This window comes from Pygocentrus nattereri, chromosome 7 (genome assembly GCF_015220715.1).
Source record: "Pygocentrus nattereri isolate fPygNat1 chromosome 7, fPygNat1.pri, whole genome shotgun sequence".
In the NCBI taxonomy this organism is placed as follows: Eukaryota; Metazoa; Chordata; class Actinopteri; order Characiformes; family Serrasalmidae; genus Pygocentrus; species Pygocentrus nattereri.
This window is the reverse complement of record NC_051217.1, coordinates 15126200-15143674: the sequence shown is the minus strand read 5'-3', so window position 1 is coordinate 15143674 and position 17475 is coordinate 15126200. Positions and strand designations below refer to the sequence as shown.

The 17475-nt window shown below is 37.3% G+C and overlaps 1 protein-coding gene across 5 annotated transcripts in view; it reads right to left on the bottom strand.

Moving 5' to 3' along the window:
• LOC108432714 (ryanodine receptor 1-like) overlaps positions 1 to 13571 on the bottom strand; it is a 115523-nt gene extending 101952 nt beyond the window's left edge. For all 5 annotated transcript variants that reach the window (XM_017706800.2, XM_037540171.1, XM_037540172.1 and 2 more), the window contains exon 1: positions 13307 to 13571. In XM_017706800.2, the coding sequence (XP_017562289.1) occupies positions 13307 to 13351 (45 nt within the window). In that variant the 5' untranslated portion in view covers positions 13352 to 13571. The remainder of the gene's footprint in view (positions 1 to 13306) is intronic.
• Positions 13572 to 17475: the final 3904 nt, after the last annotated feature.

Here is a 17475-nt window from a genome sequence, read left to right as displayed (position 1 = left end):
GTGTCAACAGAGGTGCCGGGATGTATGTGGGTGTTGAACAGGTGATAAGAATGGGCACGTGTCCACTGTTCTGCTGTTTAAAGAGTCCTCAGCAGGAGGTGAGTGACATCAGAGGGGCCGAACAAAAGGCCAACATCACTCTATCAACCTGAGAATGGTGGAAAAGGAGCTTGTTTTTATGTGCTGTTGTATGGTTATTTTCAGCACTGAGCTCCCATAAACACAGGCCTAACTATTCTCATCTGTGCACTGAATAGTGCAGCGAACAGAATCACCCGAAACTGAAGAACAGCCAGAATCTTCATAAACACAGAGTTAATGGATATGAACTATATTTGTGAACAACAATAAAGCCATTATACTAATGACAAAATCTCATTCTCCACTGTTATTGTATGCTATCCGGTGTTGACCAGAGGAGGATGGATTCCCCTTTGGAGTCTTGGCTTCTCTCAAGGTTTCTTCCTCTCGCTCTTAGGGAGTTTCTCCTTGCCACTGTCGCCATTGGCGACGCTCATGGGGGCTCACACCCAGATTTTTCTGTTAAGCTGCTTTGTGAAAACATCTGTTGTAAAAAGCTCTAAATAAATAAACTGTGACTTGACTTGACATCAAAACTATATAACAACCATTAATTATGCTTTTTTCTGTTGTACATTTTTCAAAGTAACTTCCCCCCTTTGTCTTGACTCTTGGTATTCTCTCAAGAAGTTTCATGGTAGAGCAATCAGTATGACAAGATGTAACATTATTGTGAAAAATGATGTCATTTTACATTACAGCGTGGTCCTCTGAGCATCAATGTGCATATCATTAGTACTTAAAGAACACTGATGACTTGCACGTTTTTACAAAAAGCGTAACTGATCCTGTTTAAGTGGATTTAGTGCAGTGCAGTATGTGAAATGTAAATTAAAAAATAAGTGTATACATCATTTTTGAGAGTATTATTTTTTGTTTGATACAACTCACTAAATCACAGAAAAAAACTAAATATCATAATACAGTCATATACAAATTTGAATGCCTCTGGACAATTTACGTTTTGTTGATTTAATAAGTGAACACCAGTAAACACATCCTCGACAGGGAACACACTTCTGCATATTTTAAGCACAATTACTCTTAATTTGCTGAATCAGAAGAAAACAAAAACATATAATGTGGCCTGTGAAAATGATCTGTTTCCACATTATTAAACTAAGCTAATAGATAGAAATTGTGTACCATTTGCAATTTCCATTTGTTTGCTGTAGAGGATGTTTTCACTTATTTTCAATTAAAAATCACCAAAACATGTCAATTACAATGAGGTGCATACGACTGTACATACTGTGTATCATGTATTGTGATGTTATGTTTTTGCTATATCACCCACCAAGACATGAGACCTTGTATAGCTGCTGAAGTGTCTTGTGGGAAAAAAAAGAAAAACAAATACTTAAAATTGGTATTTTTTGGAAAAAATGTATCCATGTGCATAAATCTAAACTTCTGAATGGTACTTGCACAAAAAGTGTAAATTAAAAGTAAAACAGAAACTAAAACAAGATTAAAGAAGAAAACAACATCTGCAACACCTTAACAAACCAGTCAGCTCCAGAGTACATGAGTAAGTGCTTTTGAAGCCAATGCGTGAATGGAGAGAGGGAAATCCCCAGTCAGTCAGGGATTCCCTGTCCAATCCCCATCTTGCTGAAACAGGCCTCCTAATGCCAAGCCTCAAACTCATATCCACTACAGCCTCATTCAGACTGATAGAGAGAAGGATGAGGTGGGTGGATGAGTGCAGGATGCTGAGAGAGGGAGGGAGAGAGAGAAGAAGAGAGGGACAGTCGATACAGGAAGAGGAGCAAGGTAGGGCTGCCCTTTTATAATGCTTTTGTCTACCTCGGACTAATCCGAGCTGAAAAAGCACAAGGCTCTCTGCATGCATGACTCCCGCCACTGTGTCCCTGACTAAAATGTCACTTCCTCTATGGGTGGGCTGCCCCTAGGTCCACAGTGGTATTTCAGGGGCAGAAAGGTTTATTTCCCTGTTGACACAACACAATTCTAAATGACTACATTAACCATAAATCTTTATAATGCCAAAATCCAACTAGGGGAAATTAGACAATGAACAAACAGAATGAAGCAGCAACTTCAAACAGTCCTTAAAAGTCATCGCTTTTGCCAGCATATTGTAATTATATTATTGTATGACTTATTTCTCTCTCATAGCTCATTGACATAAGACAATCAATACCGTGGAAAGTGCAGATTATTCACTTTCAGCCAATACCATTGTTAGTTGAAGAGGAAATATTGTTTTATCATTTAAAATTGATCAAATAAAGTGGAAAGAACAAACTTCATTTGCATTTTTCCATAGATGTTCCATCAAAACAGGCAAAAAAGTCAGAAGTAGAGACTCAAACAAACTGTAAATAGAATATAAATGTAAATAATTACATATCTAACTATACACAACAACAATTAAATATATTGTAATGTAATTACATCAAATGTAGTGTAATGTTAATCAAATGCACAGCAATAAATGACAGCAATAGGTGCACCTTTCAGGATTAAACAGGTCAGAAATATGACATTTTTTTCAGCTAATTTTAGTGCATATGTCTTTTATTTGGCACATACTGGAAAAAATAATACATACAATACAAACTACGCCATAAACATGGCACAGGCCACATTTTATGTTTTATTTTATTTTGTCCAGTATGTTAAAGTCAGCAAATATACAGTAATTGTGCATTAAAATGTGCAAAAGTATATTCTCTGTAGAGGATGTGTTACTTATCTTCACTTTTGACCAGCCACCTAAACTTTTTTGTACAACTGTACATGTAACTGACCATTACCCTTAAAACTAACAACCGATTATATTGTGCATGACAACCATAACAATCCACTCCCTGAACAACACATTTTGCCTGACAGAACATGGTCCACACCATCTTCGGCAGGTGCATCATCTAAACTTTATGATGCTAAAAGGCTATCTACTGTCCTTTGTACACTAATGATAGACACCAATTTAACAGTGATAACCAAATTACAACACAGCAAAAGCAGCCAGGATCAATGAGTAAGCTACCATGAGATGCTAAAGATGATATAGGCTGTCATAACCATCAGTTAGCATTGCGCAATCTGCGAGTCTTAATCATTACACAGTAGCCTTGAGTTTAAACTGTGTCGAGCTGTTATGTAATTTCTTTAATAACAACTTTTGTAGTCTTAGGCGATATTCACATTACCGGACTGAAGCGCCACAAATCTGATTTTTTCCCCCCTAAAGTGACACAGATCTGATGTTTTCAGAGCTGTGTGAACACACAAATCTGATCTTGTCATATGTAGTCCTATACAGGATATATATCCAATTCATAGCCATTCAGATCAGAATTCATGTGTTTTTTTCTTCTTCCACTGCGTATGTGCCATTATTCAGCATTAAAAAGGCCGCGGCTGAACCTGAAGTTAGTGCCAGTAAATGGTAAAGAAGCATCTGACCCTTTTTCACCTTCGTCTCTGAGCAGCTGATAGCTGTTTAGAGCAAATCATCTTTGCAGTGAAGGCTTGTTCTGCTGGCTAGTCATTTGCTGTTGATGACGCATGCTATTCATTCACATGACATTATTGATTATGACGTGTACATCATGCCGGTCATTTCAGGGCACAGGTTCATTCACATTAATAACAGATTTGAGTAACTTCCTGCATGAATGTGAATCATCATGTTAGCAAGATCGGACCTGAGTAAGAAATCAGATTAGAGCAATAAGACTTGTAATGTGAACATAGTCGTTGGCTCTGTATGACACTTTGTATTGACCATTACAAACTACTAATTACTTCTCTCAAAATATAATGGCATTATTTTATTTATTACTTCCTGGAAAAGTAGTCTCATTACTCGTTACTTTACTACCACATTACTCTTTCAAACCCAAACAAATCTATACCAAGTGGAGACTACAAGAAACAACAAATAGTTCTTTCAGCACTTTATTTAGAAAGAAACAGCCAATCATGGTAAACATCAGTAAAAAGCCTGTATCTGTTGCTGCAACTACTCTAAACAAGACAACCAGAGATGCCGATTAAAATGAACAGCTAATGCTGTCTGCTAAACACAGTTACATGTCTGTTTAGGCGAAGTTAGGCTCTCTCTTCTTCAGCAGGAGACTTTCTCAGATCGCATATCAAATTGATGGCCTGCACTTGCTCTGGTCACATTCACAGTTAAAGTTGCGCAGTCAGACGATGCAGGGATCACACACGCACACAAATTATGTACAGGCAGATTATATAAGCACGAAATTTGCTTTATAGGACCATAATCCATAATGATTGTTTTGGTAGCACTTTACTTTTCCCTATCAGTTAGAAGTGGGTAATCATTTGATAATATTGAGGTAACCAGTTATACTAACTTACAAAATCACATGCTAATTTTCTAATTGTTAATAACTAAGTAATTAAAGTTACTAGTTGGTAATAAAATGATAAACAAATGTTAATTACCCCTAAATAAAATGATCACTGTCCACTTGATACAAAACATTTTTTTCACATTTATGAGAATAATGTGTTCAGCGTAAAAGCTGCTTAATCAACACAACACACCACTTTTTAAATAATTGCCGTGTTATATAATATTTAATATGGATTTTATATAAGTTAATACCCCAAAAACATGACAAAATTCAGTTCTTCAGATTAATGTGGCTTCTTGAAATGAAATTAGAACTATAATTGTATGTATATAAAAATGAAAATGATTACTATCCCTCATGATTGTTCTATTACTTTTACATCCAGGCTCACCTACAGGCAAGGAGAGTTACCCAGAAACAGATGAGGTAAATATACTGAGTTTACATAGTTTTGACAAAAGACTCAGATATGAGTTCAGTGATGGAAGAAACTATCTTTATACAAGTTCATCTTTCGATATCTGAACTTACCTTAACTTTTAGTGACTAGAAAATTAGCGTGTAATGTAATTTGTCCCACTATTTTATTACATGTTATTACCAACGTGTTACTGTTACAATTACTAACTTATTATTTGCTAATAACCTATTAATTAGAATGTTTTTAGGTTTGTACAACTTATAACCATAATATTAGCACACAGTTACCCACAATCTGTGGAGTGCTACTATTATGTCTAAGGTACAGATGAGTAACTCAAGAAATTTAATTCTTAAAAATGTAAACTGCACTGAATTACACTACATTGTTACAGGAAAAAGGTGTTACTGTGATCACTATAATATGTTACTTTGTATCGCATCACCCCATCACTGGTTAACTATAAAAATGGACAAATCTATGTTGCATATTAAAAACAGTAAAAGTAGACGATTGGAAGGCAATTATTTTATACAGTTTGCATGGCGCTATTTTAAGGGTTAGGCTTTCACTGCTTGTTAGCCATAGTCACATAACTCTAGTGCAAAACCGTCTTAACTACATTTGGGATAAAATGAACATGGTATCAATTTGTTTTTTGCTGTAACATACAGACTAAATAAAACACTTGAGAAAGCAGAATGTACTGTGTGTACTTGTGTGTGAGGAGAGAATAAGGAGCATAGGAGTAATATCGAGCTGAGACTGTGTGTGCTGAGCAAAGAGAAACAGAGAAAATAGACTCTGGAGTTATGGATGGAACTCTCGATCCCTTGCTGACAGTAAAGCAGCTGTAGAGCGTCCTGTTTTGCTCTGTTTTTTCTATCATTTACCCCAAATCCCCAACACTCGCTTTACAAACTCCTCACCCCCTTACAGACAGAGTTACTAAATGCCACTTTATTAGCTAATTATGTCAGTTTTAACCTATTTCTTCACAGCCCCCCCAACACACTCCCCTCTCCCCTCTCTCTCTCTCGCCCCCCCAGCTCTTCTATTTTGGGTGGCTGCACCTGTCACTCTCGCATTCCCCTGTACTGCTGACTGGCAGATAGTTTGGAGGCTCACACACACCAATAGAGAGCAATGAATCCCCCCAACCTCACGATCACATACCCCCTGCATCACCTACTGACTAAACTGTACACAAACTCATCCCACACAAATATTTTAATGGCCAATTATAATAGTCAATTATGCTTAATGAAAATCAGTATAACACAACTGTAACCAAGTAATGAGTGTTTCACTCAATCTCATTCACAGTGTTACAGCCTGGTCTAGGGTAGGATCACAACAAAATAGGGGCCTAGTCCAGTATCTGAACCAGAACCCCAAGTGAGAATAACACTTCTAGACCAATCCTCTTGACCGGGCCATAGAAACAGCATGGCTGCTAACACAAATAACACAAAAAAACACAAAGCTATGACGGTGTATGTGACCATTTTGATTCAACAAAACAAACAGTAATAATTCACTTCTCTTCAGTACTCTGAAAAGATGCTGATGCCATTGTAAGTAGGATAAAATACATGAAAAAACAAAACACTAAATAAAAAAAAACAAAAGCAATAATTTACAGAAATTTAAACCTGAAACTTGTTTTTCTTCTTATATTGTATATTGTAAAAAACATCTTTTTACAATACATGTTGGGATTTGATCTGTCCACTAGTACTAGCCTATCCTTCACATTTAAAGGAAGATGAGTAAGACTGTCTAACTGTGTAACCATTATCTAACACTCTCTAACTTGACCATACAATGTGGCAAATTTTCATTAATTTTTGAATTATGAATCAGTGGAGCCTCTAGTCTCATAAAGCACATTTTGTTGCTTGATATGAATACGAATTGGAGACTTTGACAGGGTTTGACCCAGTCTTACCGCAGACCGGTTTTAGTGTGAGATGTCAAAGTGCAAATTGTTTTTTTGTTCATTATATGCACCTATTATAGAGCCAAATTGCTTCCTCAGTGTCAATAGTTAGGTGTTATAGGTGATTTTAGGTGATTTTTTTTTTTGTTGAGATGATATAACATGGTGTGCAGAAGTTGAGATTGCCAGTGAATGTAATAAGAATTAAACCTTTGTGTATAATATGCATAATACAGTCTGAGACTAGTGGGACACTGTTCATGCATCATAGCTGTGTGCTAGACTATAGTAGAAAACCCCAGGGGTCACTTTCAATTATTTAATGACCTCAGCAAGTTAAAGGCATCCGGAAGGACCTGTTTATTGTGTACAATGTGGTCATGGCAGACAACATGAACTGAAACAGATGCTTGCTCTCTTTCTCTCTCTCTCTCTCCTAGTGTAGATGTCATCATCTTTCAACTCAGCAAAACTAATGCCCAAAGCCCAGTGGAAATCCCTGGCTTTAAAAGGTTCAGACCAGTGGAATGTCTCAAGAGACAAAATCTATAAACATACACCTATGCATAGACATAGGGGTGTGTGATATGGCGAAAATATAACATCATGATATTTGACATTTTTACAATACACAATGTGTATTAGAATGCTTTGTTTCCCTGAGGCTTGATAAGTCGGAACCAACACAGAACATCAGTACCAGCTACAATGGTAGCACTGCTATCAAAAGCAACAATGGCAATGATTTATCTCATAGTGTTTTGCATTGTATCAGATTAAAAAGTCTACTCATACTCTTTTTTAAGTACTGATGATATCCATAATATGATCAGAAAAGTGTACAGTGGTGTAATTCATCATGACAGATATAAAAAAATGATATAAAATATCATCATATTCATCACCCCTGAGCAGACACTAACATAAGTCTCTGTCACACTCACTCTTTAATAATTATCTATAGACAATTCTTCACTGTTGATTCTCACCACATAACTAAACTACATCAGTGTTCGGAGAGTCGTCTATTTTTAACTTAATTAAATTTATACTCTTTCTCTAGGGTGAAGATATGAACACTTACAACAATCTTCTCTGCACGGAGATGTGGGTGGGGAGCGGCGAGGATGGAGAGCTGTATTAAAAGACCGAGACTCTAGAAGAAGGGGACTGCACAGTATCATTTGAACCTCAAGTGAACATTTTAAATGTCAGAACACTTCATTTTTTCCAGAATGCCTTAATTTTTCCTTCAACAGGCATTAGGTGAGCTTATCAGCAATATTTCAATACTTTCAATCTCAGAATGAGGACTTTCGTAGTGCATGTGCCACGCACACACACACTGAATCCTCCCAGTGGAGTCAAGCAAAGAAGAAGTAGGACACAGGCTCTCTTGCTCTGCCTCCTGAGTGTCAGGCGCTTATAGTGGCAAAACTATAAAAAGAAAGTGCTGTTATAGCCTGGAACCTGAATACCCCCTCAAACACTCTCCAACACTACGGCTGATCTTTTAGCCTTTCTATCCATATCTCTACCTCTCTCTCCCATCACACTGTCATAAACAATGACATGGATCTCTTGCTCTCTCTCTCTATCCCGATCTCTCTCTCTCTCTCTCGCGCGTGGTCAGGAACCCTAGGGCTTTCCTGAAGGAATTACCACAGACTGACAGTGTCTGTCTTGTGGATGTATTGTTTTTATTGTCAGGCCTTGAGTCTGATTTTCCATGGTGTCATATTCTATTACAGTGTAGTGTCTTCTTACGCCATGTCTCATTTAACAACTTACTTGCAAAAGGCCGGCTAGCGGGTCCAGGCTTCCATTTCTCACACCTATAAGTTAAGAATAATTCAGCTTGTTTGTACTGACCTCCAAATAGTTACTGAATCATAAACCTTAGGATGCAATAAGCATGAGATTTAAAGGGCTTAGGTGCACTATGCAGTATTGTGCAAAATCTGACTGTCCTTATTCCTTATACACTTCTGAGGAGGATAGATATAAGATTATTTAGTTGCATAAAGAGGCAGAAATAAGAAAAAAGAAGTTTCAAAAAAGGAGCTCCAAAATGTATTAAAAGACATAGAAATGGGACTCCTAACAACCGTATACACGACTTGGTAGATAAACATCTGATACACAGCACTTAAAGCTTTCATCTTTACGAGGTAAGAGAAAATCAAGCTCTACTCTTGCTTCAGATCTGAAAAAAACCCACAGGTGTTTCTGTCCATCCTTCCACTGTAAGATGACAATTTAACGCAATGAGCCTGAAAGGGATGTGTAGCTGTCTAGAGGCTACTACTGAGAAAAAGAGAAAAGAAGACCATTTCCGAAGCAAACAAAGAAGCTGCTGGTGTTCAATGGACATTAGACTGGCTACCCCAGAGCCATGATCTTAATATTAGCAGAAATCAGAAAATGTTATGAACTTCTAAGACTGAACTTTGGAGATGTGGAAAAATATCCCTGCAGATTTCTTTGAAACTGAAAGCCAGTCTCCTGATAGGAATGGGGGCTGTATTAAAGGTAAAGGGTGGACAAAGAATACTGAAAAATATGATATAAGATTTTGTTGTTGAGGCTTGTGTGTAATTTTCTGTTAAACATGTTTTTTTTATTTTAAATATGTTTTTTTTCTTTCTGACATGCTTCTATGAAGCATGGTCTCTGACTTTTGCACAGTACTGTATGGAATCCATGCTTTAGTCACTTACACTGTGTAGTTCAGTATAGGTCTTGTCTTATATGAGGCCCTGAAGTGATACTATTCATTTTTTCTCTTAATTCTACTATTCAGAAAACTGTCTGCTTGACCCAGAGATAGCAAAGACCTTCTGTTGCTCCATGACTCATGTGTTTGTATGCATCTACAATCAAACTAATCTAACACCCAGGCTGCAATTCAGCCTGCTCTTCAAGACAGATGAAGGTTATGTCCATATTTATCTCTTTTAGCAGAGTAGCAGTGCTTTATTCATTCAAATGTATTGCCAGGACTGATACATTCACTCACATGACAAAATATGCATCAACATATATACACACAATCGAAACTCTATGAGAGAAAGAAAAATGTTTCTGAATAATATCAATGTATAAGGCAGCTGGCATCTGGAAGGAAATCTTGGTTTTGATATAACAGCGGTGGTAGATTTGATAAATGTGTGCCACAGAAAGTATTCGGTAAACAAATTTTATATGAAGTCAGCTATGAAAAACTGATATCACTTAAACAGACTATCAGAAAAGCCATGCAGCAAAGAAATGACTCTGGTGAAGTTCAGCAGAAATCTGGAGACGCTCCAAGAATGTAAATGTCATTTCTCTCTAACTGAATTTACGTCACAGTGCCTAAAGGTTTCACTCCTAAGCACCTGCACATGATAAATTACGCAGTCAGAAAGTGTTAAGCGTACCACAGCTCAGCTCTGACTCCTATCTATAAACTCAGGCAGCTCTCATACAAATGTGGAGACAGAGAGAAGGTAGTTTCAGAAATGTGTGTGCATACATGCGTCTGTGAGCACGACTTTGTAAATGTGACCGGTAACATAGCCAATTTCTTAATATATCAGCTGAATTTGTTAACACAAAATACACAATCAAGGCAACAACCATCTACAGGACAGAGATATATATCATTCTTAATCAAGCTATTGTAAAGCATACATCCCAATCCATTACACTGATGATGTCTAAAGTGAAAAATCCTGAAATACAGAACATAAAGGGGTTGTAGAATAACCTCAGCTATGGCATTTCCAGCTTCCCAACTGCATAGCAAAACATTACTGTTATCACAAGCTGGAGAATAATGACAGCTGAACGGCTTTTTTTTGGTGTCTCGTGATGAGTATAAAAAGTTGACCTTAGAAAGAGTCCTCTGTGGCATTGTCATTCAGACTGTACCCATATTGCCACACCTAAAACTGGCTCTTGGGCCTATAATTATTGTGATTACAAAGACAGAGCTTTTCCAAGGGCTAAAAGGATTGACAGCTTTCCAGACAGACATCTCCAGAGACTCAGGACAGTTGTTAAACAATTATCCTCATTCTCCTTCATCTCTCCTCTAGATAAGACAAACTAATCCCTTTTATGGAGGAAAATTACATTTACCTTTGTTTTTACAGTTAGTTGATGCTACAACTTCGCTGTTGTCGTTAAGTCAATCATTAGGTACATTTCTCGTTAATTTCTTTACTAAACTGATTTCTTGCATCAGCATTTCTGGCATCTTCTTTGTCTGTCATCGTGATGCCCTCACTCAAATATCTGCCTAAAGCATTCCCTTGTTAAAGGTATCTTTTTATAGTAGGAATAGTTTTTAACATACTAGACAACTTTTCAACATATGGATGAAAACATTGCCTTAATTGTGAGATAAAAAGTCCAATTCACACAATTTCCCCTTAAACCAAACAAATCGTTAATCAGAATAGACCTGTATAGCTGGTAACCAGTAAAAGAAGCATATGTTGCGTTCTGGATGCTGATATGCTGGTCAACTATAACGGCCATGCTGGGTAACCAACTACACCAGCACTAGACCAGAATAAACCAAGATCAACCAGTTCAGTCCAACATGGAAATCATCTGTTTTATTTTCAGCAGGGATGTTTGGAATCTGATGTTTGCTCCTTTAGTTTTGTACTGGACCTACACTGTGAGAACTAAAGGTTCTGTGCAGGTACATTTTACATTCACAAAGGTACAAACAGTGTAAATGTTCCCTCAAAAGGTACAACAGTGGTTTTAAGGTCTGGTTGTGCACTGTAAATAAGTTTTTTCCAGGTGAAAAGTACATTTTTGTGTATATATTTCAGCCTGATGTTAAAAACAGAACAGTAAAATAAAAGCCTGGAGACGAGACAGGGTGTGTGGAGCCACTACAATTTAGAAAATATAATTTTAGTGAATTATGGTACAGTTATATTCCCTGACTAAAGGTACTGAGATGTACCTTTGAGGGTCTCACCCCAATGACAGGAGGGGTGCTGCCCCAGTGACATTCTTTATTATTGAGTGTGTATGAGGCTACTGGAGCTAACAGGTAATGGAAGCTTAGATCAATTAGCATCATGCTAAATGCTTGTCACTTGTCTTAAACTATGCCACATTGTTAAGTAAGCTCAAATAGATTTGCTTATGCTGTATCTTACACTGTATGACATCCTGTTATCTATAATATATATATATATATATATACAAAAATATGGTAACATTTAGGCTGCTACTGCTGGTTTTAGCTATACAGTTCTACTTTTAGATAACCATATTTTGCCAGAAACCACAATACAGGATTACTTAAGATAATCAAACAATAAATGTTTGATTAATAATACAATGACTTATGAAATGGAGTGTGCATGATGCTTATCGATAGGTATTACCTTCTATTACCAGTTGCATTAGCCTCATAGTTCTTACACAAAACTGACAAAGCAAACTTCAAACATCACTCATATCTTGGTTGATTGATTACGGATATGGAAAGGGAAAAGGAAAATTTTGTATGTTTTTGATGTTTCACCAAGCTACTCCATTAACACTGACATTGCTGGTACAATACTCATTTAAGCTGCCTATGTAGCTGCTCTGCAAACAGACACTTGCTCTATTATGTCCTCTTCTGCCTTTTTGGTCTCAGCTTAAAAGTCCTTCTTTGTCTCAGCCCAACTTTATGATACTGCCACTGTCCCCAGTGCACTGGCCTCAGTCTCAAGCTGAGAGATGAGGTGGCCAGTGGCCAGCTGTCCTCACTCAGACTGAAGTGCCTGCTGCATCTTCCACCCTCACACCAAAAGTCTCTCCTTTCCTCTCCTAGGGTAAAAATAGATAACGATGCTAACAGATGCACCAGCCGCTGTCTATCTACTCTTAACTACGCAAAAGGGAAGAATATTCTGGAACAAAGGTGTTAAGGTTGTATTTGAATTTAGTTGCTGAATTTAGGTTTAGGCTCTGTAATCCATCATACTGCTGCCAAACAATAAGTAGTGCAACCAACAAATTCCATATTCATAACATTGTGCTTCTCTAGAATTTGATCAAACTGGCAACCAGAAGAACACGTCAAAGGACATATGGGGCAACCAAAAAACACACTTAAGCAAAAAGTCAAAAGTTCACGAAAATGCCCAGCACTAGCCTAAGCACAGTTTTCTAAACCAACAGCCATGAGTTTCTCTCTTAACTAGGGCAGTGTAGATGGGGAATTCAACATTATAAATATCAGATGGTGCAGGAGCAGAGTGTCAGGAGCTCAAGAATCATGTGTGGTCTGCTCAGGAAAAGCAGAACACTTTCTAGAATAGCTATACATGGAGTTCTATAATTACACACTGTAGGCTCACTTATATCAGTAATGAAAGCCCTATTAGGAGCGGTATAACCATTTGCTAGAGCATGTGCACACTCACTCAGACATCTTCTGTACAAGCAGATGCAAGTGCAGGTCAGGATGACCGTGAGAAGTTAGGTGCCACTCACCGTTCGCAGGAACTGGATCTCCTCATCTCCTTCTCCTTCAGCCATCCTGCTCCCAGCTTCACCAGCAGCTCCTCAGGAGAGACCACAAAATCCTTCCGTTTTCCTCTCTCTACTGTCTCCTCTCTCTCAGTCTGTCTTTCCCTCTCTCTCCACTCTCTCATACACACTCTCTCTCTCTTCTCTCTCTCAGTGTCTGTGTGTGGGTGTGTTGGAGGACAGCATGTGTCCTGTGGCTCTCATGGTGGTGTGAGAGGGAGTGACAGACAAAATCACTTCTCCTCCACTCTCAGTCTCTTTCTCTCTCTCTCTCTCTCTCTCTCTCTCTGAGTCTGTCCATATTTGCACAACTGAGCCACCCCCCCTTCCCTAAGCCTAGTCCTCCCTTAGGTCTGTGTGTCCTATAAAAGGCAAGTCTGTGTGTGTGCACACTTTTGTGTGTGTATGTTTGCTTGGGTTGGGAATCACTAGAGACTCTATGATATGATATCATCTCAAAATGTGTGCCACTATTCAATTCTATTGAGATTTTCTTAACAGAAATAAACCTCAAGAGGCTGCACATTACAGTGATTTTAAGACAGGTAAGGGTGTTATTAGCCATGACACCAAAAAAGAAGTAAAGCTCCCTTATTCATGTTACAATCTCTGCAACACATGGAGTCAAGTGGTTGTAAAACAATATAAAATATGTTAATTTCCAATAAGTAAGGTAAATAATGTTGTTATTCATAATAATTGAAATAAACAAGCATTCCACTAAGCATTGCAGTTCCTTAAGAATATGTGTAATGGGGAGAGAGGAGGCGGACACATACGCTGAGATAAGCGACTTTTATTATGGGCAAATCCAAAATCAGGGTCAAGACAGTCCAGGTTCATATAGCCAGCACGGATAGAATGAGGGACAGACATGACGAAAACCCGAAACACGAAACCAAACACTTCCAACAGATCCAATCAAACAAAGATTCAAACAGTTCAGACAAAGACCAATCCAGACAAAGGGCAAAAACAGGGCTTAAATATACCAGGGCCAAAAAGGGATCACAAGACACAGGTGGAAACACAGGTGGAAACAATCAGGGGCGGAGTCACTAAAGGGGGCTGGACTACAAAACCAAAGCAAAGAAAACACGCGGGCTAAACCAAAACACAACACGAACACATGGACAGGAACCAAGCAACCATGGACTGCTGAAATGTTCAGTCGCCTGTTATTGCATATTGTAGTAATTTCATTAACTTTGTCATATAATAATTAACATATCATAATGTTACATTGTTTAATGCACAAACTTTTGCTTTATACGTAAAATTTGCTCTGCAAATGTCCACCACAATGTCAGTGCTAATTTCCATTAGCCCCACTATGCGATTACCTATCTTATTTAGCACCAAGTCAATGGCGTTAAACCCTTTTCTCTTTCTGGTGCTGAATCTCAAAACTAGAGTAGGATTTTCTGGTTTTAAGCCTTGGAAAAGCCCCTTCTGATGACATATCACGAAGGTGCGAGGACCTTTTGAAAAACTACAAGGGTGCTAGGGTGGATACTTAAGGGCTGAGATGTTGCTAGCACTTCATTATATGATCTGCTTCTTCACAATAACTAAATTATCAGCAAACAATTAAAAATACCCTAGTAAATAGAAATACACCATTTGTAAGCAAGTTTAGCTACAAACATACTTGTGATGACTTTACGCAACATCTTAATCAAGGAATGTGAATGTGAATTTACAGTAATCAAACCTGTGGTAGTAAATGCTTATAAACGGTTACATATCAATTGCAAGCTTACTCTTACATGTTTCATGTTATACATAATTTTGAATGTTCTGTCAATGAGAGAGCATAAACATTAGCCAACTAATTTTACAACAATTAGTAGACCATTATGTTTGAAAATGTAAAACTAAATGGCAGGACACATGAGCATTTAAGTGAGCTGAAGAAAGCATTCATTAGCTTTCAACAATGATAGCTAAAAGAGGAGCTTACAAACATTCACAAATAGTTAAAAATAGTGCGGACATGATAAAATACTTTTAAAATCTTTATTAACCTTGTTTAACATGTCACATAGACATTTTACAAGTACTTCTAAATAAAAAAACAAATTTACTAATTAGTCAAAAAAACTAATTTAGAAAAGACCTTATTAACACATCTTATAAATAGATTTATATCATATATTTAAGCTTGCCTACAAAATATATGTTTCTATTTACTGGGACATTATTAATTGCCTGCTAACTGTTAATTTGTTGGTAAGAAGCAGACCTTAGTGTTACTATTGTTTTTTTGTTTGTTTGTTTTCCCCACTAGCTGGCCAATGCAGAAGGAAACCAGACAGCTAAAGTCACCACCATATAACGTCTGTATTTATGGGCCTATACATCATTGGCCAAACCCACAGTCAGGATTCTTTATTGCTCTGGGGAGATTCCCAGTGGTTGTATGTGTGTATTTGTGCAATGCATGCTGGGTATTGTAGTGAGAGAACAAAATCGATACAGGCATAATGGCCTGACTACTTTTTACTGTGCACTTTCAGCAGTAATTTCACACTGGCTGTGTTGTTTACAGGCTCTACATCGGTCTTTTACAACATATTCAGCTGTTCTGAAGCACTGACCATACATCTAAAAAAACACATTATGATGTAACATGTTATGAGAACACTGCAATATTGGCATATTGCCCACTCCGAATGCCTCCAAAAGACAACTTTCTTGGTTTTGTTTAATAAAATTCACACTTTCTTCATCTTACTTCAGTCTTTCTGAAGCAAAACAAGACACAGCAGGTAAAACTGTGTTCACTCAATGTCTAAGAAGCTTTCTCTTACAAATGTGACCACTGGTGGACGTCTCAAAGAGAAAAAAAAAAAAATCTAAGAAATGCCGCACGATGGATTTTGGTATTTTAATAGTCTATTAATGGGCTTGGTACACATTATTTTTAACTTAAAATACTGCAATACAACATTGCTCATTTTTTCTCTCACCTCCATGGTTCACATATGTGTATTTGAGGGTCTAATAAGACTCATAAGGCCAAGTGAAAGCAGAGTATCCAGAAAACATTTAGGCAGACTTTGTCCAAACAGCAGTTACAGGCCATTTAAATAAACAGATGCTTTGCCATGTTTAATAGGTTTTATGGTTCCTGTCCTTGCTGAGTGAATGTCCCCCTTTGCTCACTGTTGATATAAAGAGATTGTATCCATAAGGGAACCATAGAAATATCTGTTTACTTACTTTAGATATCTATAGAAATCTTAACGAGTAGTAGTAAAACCCTGAATACAACACCTCTGTGGTTTCTGGACAGAAGCTTAATAATATGGAAAGGCTATTGAAGTGACTGATATTGTCCCCTTGCAACCTCTGTCACTACAATAATCAGTCTTACAAACTGAAAAACAGTCCAACTGACCAAAAAGTGGCCTTCATTAAAAAATGGTTTGGAACAACTTACTGACATTCATTTTAGCAAATAATTCAATCAATTCAGATGCCTCAAGATGTCATAATAATTTTCTTTAAAGGGAATTTTACTTTAAAGGGAATTTTTCTAAATAATTCAATCACTGAGATGTTTGATGTGAAATTTTGATGTGCATCGTACAGAAGCCCACAGATTTCTTTAGAATGGTAGTGATAAGAGTCAAACGTTGCAATGTTTCCAACACAAATATCGCCATTTTATTTACTATGAAAAACCTCCTGTGAACCTACTTAGATTTTATATGCATATTGGTGATGGTTAAGTAGTGCTAATTCTGAGAAAAAAAATTACAACACCCTACATGTACCCCTCTATCCTTCTCTACATGTGGTATTCAAATGCAGACTGAAGACACATCTTTTTTACAGCACTTAAGTGAGCACTTATTTGGACCACTAATTTAAGGACTCATTGGTTTGTACTGAACTGTACTTATTGCAATCTATTGTATTGCACTGTTTCATTCTGTTTCTCTTTCTCTATGTATCAACATAAGCTTTTGCGTCTTGCAATATTTGAGTAATTTTTAATCTAACCCATTTGTAACTAGCAAAGATACTTCCTCTGAGTAGACAACAAAGCATTTTTCATAAGGCTCTGGATAAGAGCGTCTGCTATACGCTATACATGTAAAGGTAAATGTATCCTGATTAATAGA